Source organism: Anolis carolinensis, chromosome 3 (assembly GCF_035594765.1).
Source record: "Anolis carolinensis isolate JA03-04 chromosome 3, rAnoCar3.1.pri, whole genome shotgun sequence".
NCBI lineage: Eukaryota > Metazoa > Chordata > Lepidosauria > Squamata > Dactyloidae > Anolis > Anolis carolinensis.
The window spans coordinates 18,996,738-19,011,964 of record NC_085843.1 but is presented as its reverse complement, the minus strand read 5'-3'; the positions used below and the strand labels follow the sequence as shown (position 1 = coordinate 19,011,964).

Here is a 15,227-nt window from a genome sequence, read left to right as displayed (position 1 = left end):
GAGTCTGCTCCCGGAGAGATAAAGCAGAGTATAAATGAATATGTAGCCTCCGGTAGTGCAGCGGGTTAAACCTCTGAGCTGCTGAACTTACTGACCGAAAGGTCGCTGGTTCGAATCCGGGGAGTGGAGTGAGCTCCCACTACTAGCCCCAACTTCTGCCAATCTAGCAGTTTTAAAGCATGCAAATGTATGTAGATCAATAGGTACTGCTCCGGTGGGAAGGTAACGGTGCTCCATGCAGTCATGCCGGCCACATGACCTTGGAGGTGCCTACGGACAACACTGGCTCTTCGGCTTAGAAATGGAGATGAGCATCAACCTCCAGAGTCGGACACGACTGGACTTAATGTCAGGAGAAAACCTTCACCTTTACTTACAAACCTGCAAAAGTATTGGAAAATGAGCATGCAAAGATACTGTGGGACTTCCGAATCCAGACTGACAAAGTTCTGGAACACAACACACCAGACATCACAGTTGTGGAAAAGAAAAAGGTTTGGATCATTGATGTTGCCATCCCAGGTGACAGTCGCATTGACAAAAAACAACAGGAAAAACTCAGCCGCTATCAGGACCTCAAGATTGAACTTCAAAGACTCTGGCAGAAACCAGTGCAGGTGGTCCCGGTGGTGATCAGTGAATTGGGTGCCGTGCCAAAAGATCTCAGCCGGCATTTGGAAACAATAGACATTGACAAAATCACGATCTGCCAACTGCAAAAGGCCACCCTACTGGGATCTGCACGCATCATCCGAAAATACATCACACAGTCCTAGACACTTGGAAAGTGTTCGACTTGTGATTTTGTGATATGAAATCCAGCATATTTATCTTGTTTGCTGTGTCATAATAAAATAATAATAATAATAATATAATTTTGCTCACTGAACCAAAGTTCATTTCCAAACTTGGACAGGAAATATGGAAAGAGTCTGTAAGAACTACCACAAACCAAATACAATTAATCAGTTTTATTTGGAGTATCAAAATTCAGCTCGACATTTATAGTATCGAAATTGTACTTTTCAGCTTCTGAATCTCAGCAAGTATCAAGACAGTAAATTTATATATATATTAAAAATAATTCAGAATAGTAGAATGACAGTCAAACTGAGCTTCCTTGCCTTAACCCATTTTCTGATGGGGCAAGAATTGTACACAACTTCTGAGGACGCCTGCCATAGATGTGGGTGAAACATCAAGAGAAAATGTTTCTGGAACATGGCCATACAGCCCAGAAAACTCACCGCAACCCAGTGATTCTGGCCATTAAAGCCTTTGACAACACAAGGAATTGTACATGATTTCAGATAGCAACTCCCATCACTCCTCTTTCTAGCTGTGCTGGATCAGGATGCTGGGAATTGCCATCCAAACGCCTCTAAAGGGCTGCGCAATGACCAACCAAGTTCTAAAGGCTGCCCATGGTGGTGGCAGTAGTAATCCAAAACATATGAAAGACACCAAGTGAAGGAAGGCTGCCATAAGGTGTTCCAGCACACATTGGAAATCTATGCAGAATAAATTTTTAATTACTTCCATATAGCTACAGTACTTCTAATAAGTACCCCACCAGCCCAGATGTGAAATAAGCTGTCATTTTAAGTCACAAAACTGATACCTCCTTTTTTTCTCTCCAAAGAGGAGGGAAGACCTATTCAGCCTTGCAAATTGTCTTGCAAATTAACATTGCTATGATAGGTCGGTGTGAGCAATTTCCTTCCTGCTACATTATTTTTGTTGTTCTCATTGAACTATAAAGCTGAAATATCACATTTTTTCAATAAAATCTTTGCACTGCTTCCTGTTACTCTTATCTCATATCTCCCTGAGACATTTCCAATACAGATGCTAGAATGACAGGTATTATAATGCTCAGGATATGTTTACGTTCATGATACAAGCATAAAATCCAGTCCCATACATCAGATAATAGGCTGAAACACATTAGTCTATGATCCCTTTAGTAGTCTATTTGTCTCTTTCTTTCTTACACAGGTTTAATTAAATGTAAAGCAAAAGTTGTCCTTCTAAACTTTATCTAAATCTAAAGTCTGCCAAATTTCAGACGAACAGAGAGAGAATGGGTTGCTGCAAGTTTTCTGGGCTGTATGGTGACATTCCAGAAGCATTCTCTCCTAATATTTTGCCCACATCTATGGCAGGCAACTTCTGAGAGAACCTGCCATCAGAAGAGAATGCTTCTGGAATGTGGCCATACAGCCCAGAAAACTCACAGCAACCCAGTGATTCCGGCCATGAAAGCCTTCGACAACACATAGGGGAAATGTTTTGAGAAGGAAAAAGTATTTAAAGTTTAGATATGCTCCCCAAGGAATTTTGTATGCAATCAATGCACATTTGAGATGCCCTAATAATAACAAGAAAGATCTTTTTTGCCCAACACAAAACAAAGCACGTCTATTCAGACATGAGACCCGTTGAGTACAATCTGTCTTAGTTCCACATTTCTAGAAATACACAGAAAAGTAGTTGGCAACGAAAGAAGGCGGCTGAAACCCCACAAATTTGTAGAAATGCAATAATTTGACTGCTAGTGTCCTTTGCCATCAGATTTAAATTTCATTTTATTTTCAATTATTGTGTCTCTTGTAAAGTATAAGTAAAGTAAGTGCTATTTTTCTGTGATGATTCAATGTCACTGGCTTCAGCAAAAGGCAGATTTCAGTGATTCGGTTTGGCCTTTTTCAATAAAAGTTGCTTCCTGTTAGATCTTGTATCAAGTTTAATCCCGGCCAACCAGATGTGTATGTTTAGGTCGGTCGATTCGGAAGAGAAACTCAGCCGGCACGAAATACCCTAGATACTCAACAGTCTCTGGAGTTGTATCCTCATGGTAGTGTCCACCTTCTCCATGGTGGCTGAAGCCGTGGGTATGCTCCAGGCGCAGGTCAACCCCCTGAGAAATAAACAGCAACAACACAATAAACAGAGGCCAAGAAGTCTGCAAACAAGGCTACTGAATGCCAGCATTTTGCTGCTGTTTAATGGCACTCTTCAATGAAGAATACAAAGTTATTTGGGCAAGTGAATTCCCTCAAGCTCTTCTAGCAATGAAATCATTAACTCACAACTCACAATCTGCGTCATGTAACAGCTCTACTTCTACTATAGTTCCTATGCTACATAGCATGCAAGCACTCTCAGGTTTGAAAGACATCTTTTGGAATGGTCTCTGCAAACAGCTATTTCACATGTGGCATGACAGATTCCTTAAAATGAGTGTCATGTTAATGATAAATAGGAATATAAAATAGACACATAACTATAGCAAAACATTAAAGAAATTCCTTATGAAAATGGCTGCATATAATTAATGTAACCTGTTTCATACTTGGATAACCACTTACAGATTCCTGTAAAACAGGCCTGGGCAAACTTTGGCCCTCCAGGTGTTTTGAACTTCAACTCCCACAATTCCTAACAGCCTACCGTGTTTCCCCGAAAATAAGACAGTGTCTTATATTAATTTTTGTTCCCAAAGATGCTCTAAGTCTTATTTTCAGGGGATGTCTTATTTTTCCATGAAGAATTCACATTTATTGTTGAACAAAAAAATGAACATTTATTGTATACTGCACAGTAGTTGTCATCACAAAGCAGCATAACCAGACAAACTGTGAATCCTATCAAGAATTTCTTGTTACTACCATTATTTCCATGTACAACACTCTATGGTATATTTATCAATCCTGCATGCTCTGGTGTTCTGTTCGGCGGGCATGCTTCCAAACAAAAACTTTGCTAGGTCTTACTTTTGGGGGAGGCTTTATATTTAGCAATTCAGCAAAACCTCTACTAGGTCTTATTTTCTGGGGATGTCTTATTTTAGGGGAAACAGGGTACCAGAAGGCTGAGGTTTTGAAATCCAAAACACCTGGAGGGCTGAAGTTTACCCGTGCCTCCTATAAAGAGAAATAAGTTTCTTAATTTGTACTTATGAGTTAAGATATGCCTGACATGAGATTCCGAAACAGATCTGGCATATATGAATTGGACTCAAATCCACTGAGTAACAAGAAATTATGTGTATGCAATTATATATGTAATCTGAGAAAGCATTTAAGAGTTTTGCACATGACAAAGAAGACCAAAGGGATCCCTACACCATGCAAATACAACTGACTTACTGGATCAGTAGAAACTAATACTGGCTGGCAAATCAGCGGAGCCTTCATTTCAAAAAACTTGAGCCAGTTGTTCACTTCTGCATCTGTTTTCAAAGGACATTCAGAGAACTCAGAAGGCTGTAATGAAATTGTTGCTACAGGTGAGTACAGGAAAAAAGCAGGAAAACTTGAGCAAACGTTAACATAGTAAGCCACCAACCCACAATCAATCAAATTCTTAGGGTATTTTCACACAGTCATATAACTCATAATAACAAGGCAGAAAATCCCACAATATCTACTTTGAACTGGGTTATCTGAGTTCACACTGCCACATACATATTCCAGTTAAAAGCAGATAATGTGGAATTTTATTCCGCTGTGTGGAAGGGGCCATGGTGGAAAGACAATCACAAGACTTCGGACTTATTGATCATTGACCTAACTTCAATCATTGGCATGGTCTGTCATATTTTTCCAAAATGACCCATTCACTCCCTAACATGAGCTAACCATGCCTCCAAAAATATTGGTCCTTAAAGGATGGACGGAAACAGTGGGCAACTACATAAATAGAATTTACACGGATTCCATTCACCAAGAAATTAAATGAAAAATGATAAAACTAAATTTGAAGAGCCAGCCTTTTAGATAGCACATTTTGGTTATCATACAAGATCACTTCGTATTTTTATTCTCAATTTCAGCAAGAGGTAAATGTGTGTTTTCTGCCACTAGTGCCAAAAAAATGCAGCTGGATTGGGGTTCCATGCTCCTTGATTTGAGTGGGATTAGGGGCTTGACACTTTCCTTAGACAGCATAGTGTTCTGGGCTGATACCACAGACATGGAAGAATAGGTACAGCATTCTGATTAATTGATAAGAAAAAGACTGGCAAGTTGATACAGCTCCCTATTTCCAAAATACACTTTTGAACAGTGAACAGGTTAGAAATTAATAACCATATCCAACCTTGACTTACCATAACGTGAAATTTGGCTTTTCCCTTCTGGATCACAAATGTTCCTCCCATTCCAACTGGTTTGTCACCGTAACATTTCTCTAAGGTTTTTCTGATGCACGATATGAAGTTCTGGTCCCCGGTTCTTCTATTTGCTTTCACTTTAATCACCTTTTTTGGGAGAGAAAATGTGAAAAAAAAGGTATTTGTAGAATACTGTCAGTTTTCCCCTAACTATTGGTTCATATTTTTCAAAACATTACTCTTCTTCCTTTAATAGACAGTGCTATGCACAAACCATTATAAGAGTACTCAAGTGTAACTATAACAGGCACGGGCAAACTTCAGTCTTCCAGTGCTTTGGACTTCAACTTCCACAATTCCTAAAAGCATACTGGTTTTTAGGAATTGTGGGAGTTGAAGTCCAAAACCCCTAGAGAGCCTAAGGTACAGGAGCCATTCCAGTTTTCACTCTGGAAACCCTACTGAAATACTATCCATTGTAATTGGGATAGAGCAGTGGTTCTCAATCTGTGGGTCCCCAGATGTTTAGGCCTTCAACTCCCAGAAATCCTAACAGTTGGTAAACTGGCTGGGATTTCTGGGACTTGTAGGCCAAAACTCCTGGGGACCCACAGGTTGAGAACCACTGGGATAGAGGATTAGTGTTATGTAACAGACTGTAGAAATGGAGAATCCTGCAAGGACCATCTACTGGACATTTACCACCAGGAAGGTCTTCCTAGTGCTTAGGCAGAATCTTTCCTTCTAATTCAAAACTACTGATTTATATCCTAATCCCTAGAAAAGCAGAAAACAAGCTACATGACATGACAAGCTTCACATCCTACATGACAATCTTTTCCTATACTTTAAACATGATTGAGATATCATCTCTCAATCTTATCTTCCCCAAGATGAACAAACGGAGCCCCTAGACACTCCTTATATGGCTTTCACTTCCAAAGTTTTCATTATTATCTTTGTATTACAGGATTCTCCTCACTTCAACAGAAAAGAATCACGAAATAGCCACCTGCATTATAAGATTCTCTGTTTTCCCACTCGTTGCCTCATAGTTCCTTGCAACATTATTGAAGGTGTTGGCTGGATTTACCTTGATATATAATTCAGTTTCTGAATCCAGATTATCTGCTTTGAACTGGACGATATGAGTCTACACAGATGGGACCTGTCTCTTGCATATCAATGGGGTGATGGCTGGTGGATTTCATAAGTACAGTAGAGTCTCACTTATCCAACACTCACTTATCCAACATTCTGGATTATCCAACGCATTTTTGTAGTCAATGTTTTCAATATATCGTGATATTTTGGTGCTAAATTCGTAAATACAGTAATTACTACATAGCACTGCTGCATATTGAACTACTTTTTCTGTCAAATTTGTTGTAAAACATGATTTTTGGTGCTTAATTTTTAAAATCATAATGTAATTTGACGTTTAATAGGCTTTTCCTTAATCCTTCCTTATTATCCAACATATTCGCGTATCCAACGTTCTCCGGCCCGTTTATGTTGGATAAGTGAGACTCTACTGTATCAGCCTCTCTCTAAGTCATGGATCTTCACTTCAAAAGACATCTGGAGACAATCCGTCAGTCTCATACACCACAGTGTTCCTTCAACAAACAACACACCAATCTTCTTACCATGCCTTACACAAGACCCTTCTAGACCGGCTCTATATCCTAGGATCTAATCCCAGGTTTCTGCTTTAAACGATTATATGAGCCTGCACTGCCAGACAATCTGGGATAAACAGAAAACCTGGGATCAGATCCTGGGATACACGGCCTGTCTGGGAGGGCCCTTAGAAAGGCTGTGGCAGATCTTAAAGCTGACCACCTACCTTGCCAGGAAGGCCTTCGCTGGCATATAGGTTGGCTAGAAGTCCAAATTCGCAGTCTTTGTATTTGGAGCTGTATTTTTCCAGGAGACACCCTCCATCTTCAGGGTTAATTCTGGCAAGGTAACTTCCATTGACAGCAGGGCTTTTGCCACTTTGAGCTTGAACAATAGGGATCAACTAGAGACAAACAGGCAAGGCAGATAGATCCAGGAATGTATATAAATGGTTTCTATTCATCCATCTTTACAATTCCTAAACCAACCAATCACACTTGGGAGTTAAAGTCTCATAAACTCATAAGCCGCTCCGAGCCCTAGGGGAGTGGCGGCATATAAGTTTGAAAAATAAATAAATAAATAAATAAATTATAAACATATAAAAATAATAACCCAGGGTTCTGCTGAAGCTCCCCTGAAAGGTCGTAACATTTAACCATAGCTTGGAAATGGTTAGCAAACCTTGTTTATAACGATGTAATGGAAAATTTATTTGTTTATTGCATTTATATACCTCTTTTCTCACCCCTTAGGGCAGTGGTTCTCAACCTACCTAATGCCACAACCACCCCCAACCATAAAATTATTTTTGTTGCTACATAATAACTGTAATTTTGTTACTGTTATGAATCATATTGTAAATATCTAGTATGCAGGATGTATTTTCATTCACTGGACCAAATTTGGCACAAATATCTAAAATGCCCAAATTTGAATACTGGTGGGGTTGAGGAGGATTGTTTTTGTCATCTGGGAATTGTAGTTGCAGGGATGTATAATTCACCTACAATCAAAGAGCAGTCTGAAATCACCAACAATGGAATTGAACTAACCTTGGCACACATAATTCCCATGACCAACAGAAAATATTGGAAGGGTTTGATGGGCATTGACCTTGAGTTTTGGAGTTGTAGTTCACCTACATCCAGAGAGAACTGTGGGTTCAAACAATGATGGATGTGGACCAAACTTGGCACGAAAACTCAATATGCTCAAATGTGAACACGAGTGGAGTTTGGGGAAAATAGAACCTGACATTTGGGAGTTGTAGTTGCTGGGATTTATAGTTCACCTACAATCAAAGAGCATTCTGAACCACACCAACAATAGAATTGGGCCAAACTTCCCACACAAAACCCCCATGACAGGCAGAGAGATCTTCAGCCTTCTCTGCCAAATGGGTTCCTAAGACAATCAGAATTATTTGTTTTCTGGTTTTTGGTGACCCCCCTCGCAACCTGCTCCAGGGGTCCAGACCCTCAGGTTGAGAAACGCTGCCTTAGGGGTCTCAAAGTGGTTCTCAACATAATCAATGGCAAAATTCAATGTCTTACATGTAAAAAACATCATATATCAAACAACAATAGATTAAAATCATTAAAAGTATAAAACAAAAAACAGCAATCACATGCACTACATAAAATATTCAGGCCTTGTAGCAATCCCGAGGTTATCTTTAAGTACTTCTACAAGTTTCTGTGATGTTATAGGGCTGCAGTGCCCAATAACTAACCTAAACAGGACTGATGAGAATTGCAGTCCCACAATATAAGGAAGGCAGTACGTTGTCCAGTATGGTGAGCTAACGTTGCAAGTAATACTCATGCTGACATTTTAAAGCTAATGTTAAGGTATTGATGGGGTTGCAGCAGCATAATGCATCTCTGCTCGAACTTACACAGAGTTTAGAAAAGCTAAGTTTTGGGGGCGCAGTTCTTAGACTCTTCAATTAGCATAATTACTAGTCATTATGTCTTCAATACTTGTAGTCAAAAAACTGGTTTTATTTTGCATAAACATTAGCACATTTCATCAGATGAGTGGAATGTAGCTCCAATGTGACCAAGATTAATTACTTTTGCTGCAACAGACTGACATATTACATGTTAATGTGGGATTTGTGTATAGATAGTGTTTAAATGAAATTTGTGTCTTGCCAGTATTGCATACTGATTTATTTTATTTATTTATTTACAGTATTTATATTCCGTCCTTCTCACCCCGAAGGAGACTCAGGGCGGATCACATTACACATATAAGGCAAACATTCAATGCCTTAACATAGAACAAAGACAAGACAAACACGGGGCTCCGAGCTGGCCTCGAACTCATGACCTCTTGGTCAGAGTGATTTGTTGCAGCTGGTTGCTCAACAGCCTGCGCCACAGCCTGGCCCTATATTGCATCATCCAGAGTGTACTATAGTCTGGAAAGAGTTAATTGCTGAGAAGCTGTAATGACCTTGATGTGTGGCTGGAACTGGGGAGTGTCCAGACACAAGTGTGCATGCTTCACTGATTGCATCAGTTCTGTTCTGTTTGCCTAGAGTGAGAGTCCTGTGTTTTTGTCTGCAAGTCTGTTTGTTTTGTACAGTAAAACTTTGTATATAGTTTTACCATCGTCTCTGGGTGTCTCTTCGTTCTGCGTTCCACTGACTCCATTCAACTGCGTAAATTACTCTGACATTATGTGCTGACGAGTCAGCTTCAAAATTTATGTTGATCTTATGAATGGGATACCCCCAAATGATCCAGTTCTGCTCAGCTCTTGCAAACTCAGGACTTGAGTCAATATAGCAATGTCTCTAGAAAGGAGATTTCCAAAAAGTAATTTCTTCCAGGTTTCATTATATGGAAACATAAATAGGTATTCATTTCTTATCTTTACAACATGGAAGAAGGGTGAGAATGAGTTAGGGCTAAACCAGACACGGGCCTGGTAATTTCATAACAATTATTTGCATTCATGGTTTCAGGTAACCGCAGTCTGTTTGGGTACATATTACCCATTAATCCAGGGATATTACTGTATTAGATAACAACCATTTGGACATGATCCTTGTCTGAGTGACCATGAATTTCAATCCAGGACTCTCCTTTCAATAATTATCATTGTTTGAACATGGCACACCTCAAGGGTTAATATTTGCCTACCTCAGCATTGCCTCCAACCACTCTGGATGAAACTGCTCCAGCGCCAAGAAAAAACGCTCCCGGTAGCTGTATTTCCTTAGCAACTGTGTTCAGGTCATAAACCTATAAAAGAAGGATGTATTTATTTATTTTTATTTTTCCGCTAGAAAAAGTTCATTACACACCTAGGACTTGGCTGTATATAGTAAAGCCACCATGTAGCAGGTAAACAGCTCTGGATTTGTTAGTGTTTAAACTGTGAAACCACTCTGGAACCTATTTCCCTTATCAAACTTTGTTGCTGCCATTGTTCGTTTTCATTTATATTACAGAATCATAGATACATGATTCTATTCATATACGTATATCCTGATTTTTGGGATCCCGAAAAATTTGGAAATAGTAAAGGTTTTCTGGACATCACCAAGTGGCTGTTTTAGACATTTATACGAATGCAGTGTTTAGTTTACAGTGAACTCTGCAGAAAATGCTTCAGCGGTACATCAAAAAAAGGAAGATAAGCTTGTTCTGGAAGCCTTGCAAATGCGGATTTGTCACCAGAAATGTTTTATTTTTAAACTTATTATATACCTATATACCTGGGTCCAGGTGGAATTTCTCAGATGGAAAGGTGCTGCTAGTTGAAAAGTTAAGAAGCCCATCTCTAACCAATATACAATTCAGAGGTAAATTTAAGGCTGTCTCCTCCCCGCAAGCCCCTTTTGAGGATTGGAAGAACATTTAATTGATGTGTAAAACCACAATTCAGGAGGGTGGGAAATGGAGTAGTGATAAAGACTACTAGATAAAAGTTCTTCCATGGCAGGAAGAACTGTCGAGAAAGTTTTTTTAAAGGACAGCATAACTGTCCATAGGTTTGTGAGCAGTTCAATGTATAATCAAAATATTGCAACTATTCACCTTATTGGGTTACTGTAAGTTTTCCAGACTGTGTGGCCAAGTTCCAGAAGCATTCTCTTCTGACATTTCACCCACATCTACAACAGGCACCCTCAGAAGTGTGAGGCCTGTTGGAAACTAGGAAAATGGGGTTTATATATCTGTGGAAAGTCCAGGTTGGGAAGTCCAGGTTGTCTGTTTGAGGCAAGTGTGAATGTTGCAACTGGCCAGCTTGATTAACATTTAATGGTCTTGTAGATTCAAAGCCTAGCTGCTTCTGCAAGACTATTCAATGCTAATCAAGGAGGCCAATTGCAGCATTCACACTTGCCTTAAACAGACAAGAGTTCTTTCTCCCAACCTGGACTTTCCACAGATATATAAACCCCTCTTGCCTAGTTTCCAACAGACCTCACACCTCTGAGGATGTCTCCCATAGATGTGGGTGAAACATCAGGAGAGAATGCTTCTGGAACATGGCCATACAGCCTGGTAAACTCACAGCAACCCAGTGATTCCAGCCATGAAAACCTTCGTCAACATACCTTATCTTTCTGAACAAGTGGCAGAAGGTATGGAACACCCCCCACATCTGCAATTCGAGGATTTCCACAAATTCCTAGAAGAAAAAAATCATTGGGTGAATTACTTATACCAGTAAAGAAGGTCTGCCGCTTTGAAATAGGTTTCCCTTAGAAAAGTGTCTTCCTTTTTACACAAGTAATGAAGTCTCTTTACAACTGTCATGGATTTTTAATACAAAGAAAGCAGCAGAGGGATGCATGGCATTTAATTCACACAGGGAAATAGGGACAAGGGAGGAAAATGAAACACACTGATCCCAATTTGCTGGGATTTGGCTCCAAAACCCCCAATGAATACCAAAGTCCATGGATGCTCAAGCTCCATTATATACAATTACAGTAGAGTCTCACTTATCCAACACTCACTTATCCAACATTCTGGATTATCCAACGCATTTTTGTAGTAGATTTTTTCAATACATTGTGATATTTTGGAGCTAAATTCGTAAATACAGTAATTACTGTAAAACGTTCTGCCGGCCCGTTTATGTTGGATAAGTGAGACTCTACTGTATATATAATGGCATAGTAAAATCTGGTCCATTCTATAAAACGGCAAGTTTAGTTTTTAAAGAATATTTTCACATGGCAGATTCCACGGATGCAGAATCCATGAATATAGACTGTTGACTGTCTTGCAGAACATGGATTAGGCAGCTGCAACCTGAATAGCATGTCACATTTTAAAACATTTTGAGGTCTCACTTGTTACCTTTAACAGGAAATTTAAAAGGTTCTTGAGTCAGATCAGGGCAGTCCACCACCGAAACCTCGACATCTGCAAAGTTTTCTTTCAGTCCATTCTGTAAAACTAAAGGGAAGAATTGAAATATGTTACTTTAAAAAAAAAAGAGCAGGATTTTTGTAGTTTTAAAGGATAAAACTATGTAGTTCCGTTGAAACTTCTTAGGCTACTTCCTTTTCAGCATGCAGCTGGTGTTATGTTTATCTAGATTTCAGAACAGAGTGCTCAGTTTATGAACCTGATTGTAGATCTTGCAATACCTTTGATAAAGAAATGTCGCTTTTGCAGGTGCAGAATACATCTTGCTATAACTTTGATAAAACCTCTCATCAATCGACATTCTTGCCTATAATTTTGATAACTCGTTTCAAGAAGTTGATATGCAGGTGTTTAGGCAGATGGGGAGATTGTAACCCTTTATGGAAGGAGGGACCAATGGATATGGAAAACGGGGATATAAAAACTGAACTTTGCTTGTGTGTACCTACTTACAAAGACACCTGAGGTTTGCAAGATGGTATTATAATAAAGCTTTGCTACTTCACCAAATTGGTCCAAGTTTCTCTTTAGGCTTCAAAGACCCATGTTTATAACATGTACATACATATTTGCAAAAATGTACAGATATTCCAAAATCCCAAACACCAGTAGCATTCCAGATAAGGAAGATTCAATCTATACTTTATTTATTTATTTACAGTATTTATATTACGCCTTTCTCACCTGGAAGGGGACTCAGGGCGGATCACATTATATACATATAGGGCAAACATTCAATGCCCATATACACATAGAACTGAGACAGATACAGACAGACGCACAGGCAATTTAACCTTCTCCTGAGGGGATGTTCGATTCTGGCCACGGGGGGAGCAGCTGCTTCATCATTCACTGTGACAGCACTTCCTCATTCCAAAGTCATAAATTAGTTAAATTTGCCTCCCCACTTTATAAGTGGTACCTTATTTCCTACTTAAAGATGCAGCTATCTTTTGGGTTGCTAGGTCAGCAACAAGCAGGGGCTATTTTTTTTATTTCTTAATTGACGGGTGCTCACCCCGCCACGTGCTGGCCTCAAACTCATGACCTCATGGTCAGAGTGATTTATTGCAGCAGGCTGCTCACCAGCCTGCGCCACGGCCCGGCCCCTTTCCCATTGGCTGACAGTGCAGCAAGCTTTCTTTTTTAAAAAAAGTTTCTTGATGAGTACATTTGAATCTCAATTCAATTTGGAAAACTGAAAGAATACCAGAAGAATATTGCTCTAAACTTCTATTCTGCCAAACCTCATTTTTATTATGTAGCAATACTTCTTGCAATGCAGTTCTGCCAACCCCCTTCTTTATTACGCCATTGCAATACTTCTTGAAAAGCAGTTACTCACCCCCTACCAGTTCTTCCAAAGTAGGTATATGTAATGCAAACTTCTCAACTTTGGCCATGTTTTATTTCAACTTGTAGATTTCGAGGCAAGCTGCAAAAGGGTCAGAGTACACCAGAGAACAAGTCATAGATCTGTTAATGAACACACTGGTTTAGTGATTAAGCACAACGACACAAGCTATATACACAAACTTCTTATGACTCATGTCATCCTAAAAGGTACTAAAGGAAGGTTGTACATCTGTCTTCACCGGGAGTACATCTACATCAGGCATGGGCAAACTTCGGCTCTCCAGGTGTTTTAGACTTCAACTCTCACAATTCCTACCGGCTGTTAGGAATTGTGGGAGTTGAGATCCAATACATTTGGAGGGCCGAAGTTTGAACAACATGATAGAATGAATACAGGTTGGCACCACTTTAACTGTTATGTGGAATCCTGGGAGACCTTGTAAAACTAGAACTCCCAGGATCCCATAGCAATGGGCCATAGCAACTTGTGAGCCATCAATTGTTGGTAGTCATAAATGGTATCAGCCCTAGCCCATAGTGAGAGGTGATGGGAATTGTAGTCTAGCTTCATATTTTCAATCAAATCTTTCCCATGTGTTGTCGAAGGCTTTCATGGCTGGAATCACTGGGTTGCTGTGAGTTTTCCTGGATGCCTGCCATAGATGTGGGTGAAACGTCAGGAGAGAATGCTTCTGGAACATGGCCAGACAGCCCGGAAAACATACAACAACCAAATGTGTCCCATTTCAATTTGTGGGGAAGGGTTTTTGATTCTTCATACTGGGCTAAATACTGATCACATATTTTATCTATCCACGTGCTGCAAGTTTACTTCTCTTCTAAAGTGTTATCCAACTAGATGAGAAAAATTATAATAGATACCATGATGCCCAATTGGACAACCCATGCCTTGGCAAGTGCTTGTTAAGAAGCAAAGCTAGTCTCTATCCAAGCAAAAAAAAAATTGATTAAATTGGTTAAATACTATAGGTTTTCAATAGGCTAACATGGGGTGCTTCTACAGCAGAGAAATAGTGCAGTTTGGTTAAATATTGGTTAAATGCTATAGGTTTTCTATAGGCTAACATGGGGTGCTTCTACAGCAGAGAAATAGTGCAGTTTGGTACCACTTTAACTGCAATGGCTCAATGCTATGGAGTCATGGGAGTTCTAGTTTAATAAGGCACCCAGCTTTATGTGGTAGAAGGCTAAAGACCTTGGAAAACTACAACTCCAAGGATTCCAAAGCATTGAGACAGCAGTTAACGTGGTTTCAATCCGCATTAAATCACACAGTGTAGATGCAATCCATGTCTACTTAAAAATATGAATTAAGTAAAATTTGTTAATACTAATCCTATGCAAGGAATGAGTCTCACTGACCTCAACAGGGATTGTGTGCAAGACAGGGTAAGTATTCAGCAAACTTGCACAATCCTGTAAATGCTTCAAAGCCCCACTAATGTCCTTTTTAAAAATGCATTAAATGTGGTTATAAGTACATTAAAGCCTGTGCTTCAAAGCCCCCCAATTCACATGCAGAGGGAGTGCTAAACTACTCACAAGACTGGAACGCGCTGCTGGGAACAGAACGCCACTTTTATGCCCCTCGCGAGCCTCCCTCCTCGAAGCAGCTTCTCTAGTCAAGCTCTAGTCATGTTACCGCTTGGGCGGTCCAACCAATCCCGGCATTCTACGCTGCCACTCTCAAGATGGCACTCGCGGCTGCG

At 39.8% G+C, this 15,227-nt stretch overlaps 1 protein-coding gene across 2 annotated transcripts; it reads right to left on the bottom strand.

Annotated features, from left to right (window-relative positions):
- Positions 1-956: 956 nt before the first annotated feature.
- c3h11orf54 (chromosome 3 C11orf54 homolog) lies at positions 957-15,201 on the bottom strand. 2 transcript variants are annotated; one of them, XM_003219276.4, is made up of 9 exons: positions 15,061-15,201; positions 13,487-13,576; positions 12,070-12,168; positions 11,319-11,392; positions 9,895-9,996; positions 6,966-7,142; positions 5,114-5,263; positions 4,152-4,268; positions 957-2,920 (listed from the first exon to the last, which is right to left on the bottom strand). In XM_003219276.4, exons 2-9 carry the CDS (start codon positions 13,542-13,544, stop codon positions 2,747-2,749), a joined length of 951 nt encoding a protein of 316 aa, XP_003219324.1. In that variant the 5' UTR covers positions 13,545-13,576; positions 15,061-15,201; the 3' UTR covers positions 957-2,746. The 2 variants fall into 2 exon arrangements, with proteins under 2 accessions (XP_003219324.1, XP_008106299.1); XM_008108092.3 differs by having other exon boundaries at positions 13,487-13,617; positions 15,061-15,176.
- Positions 15,202-15,227: the final 26 nt, after the last annotated feature.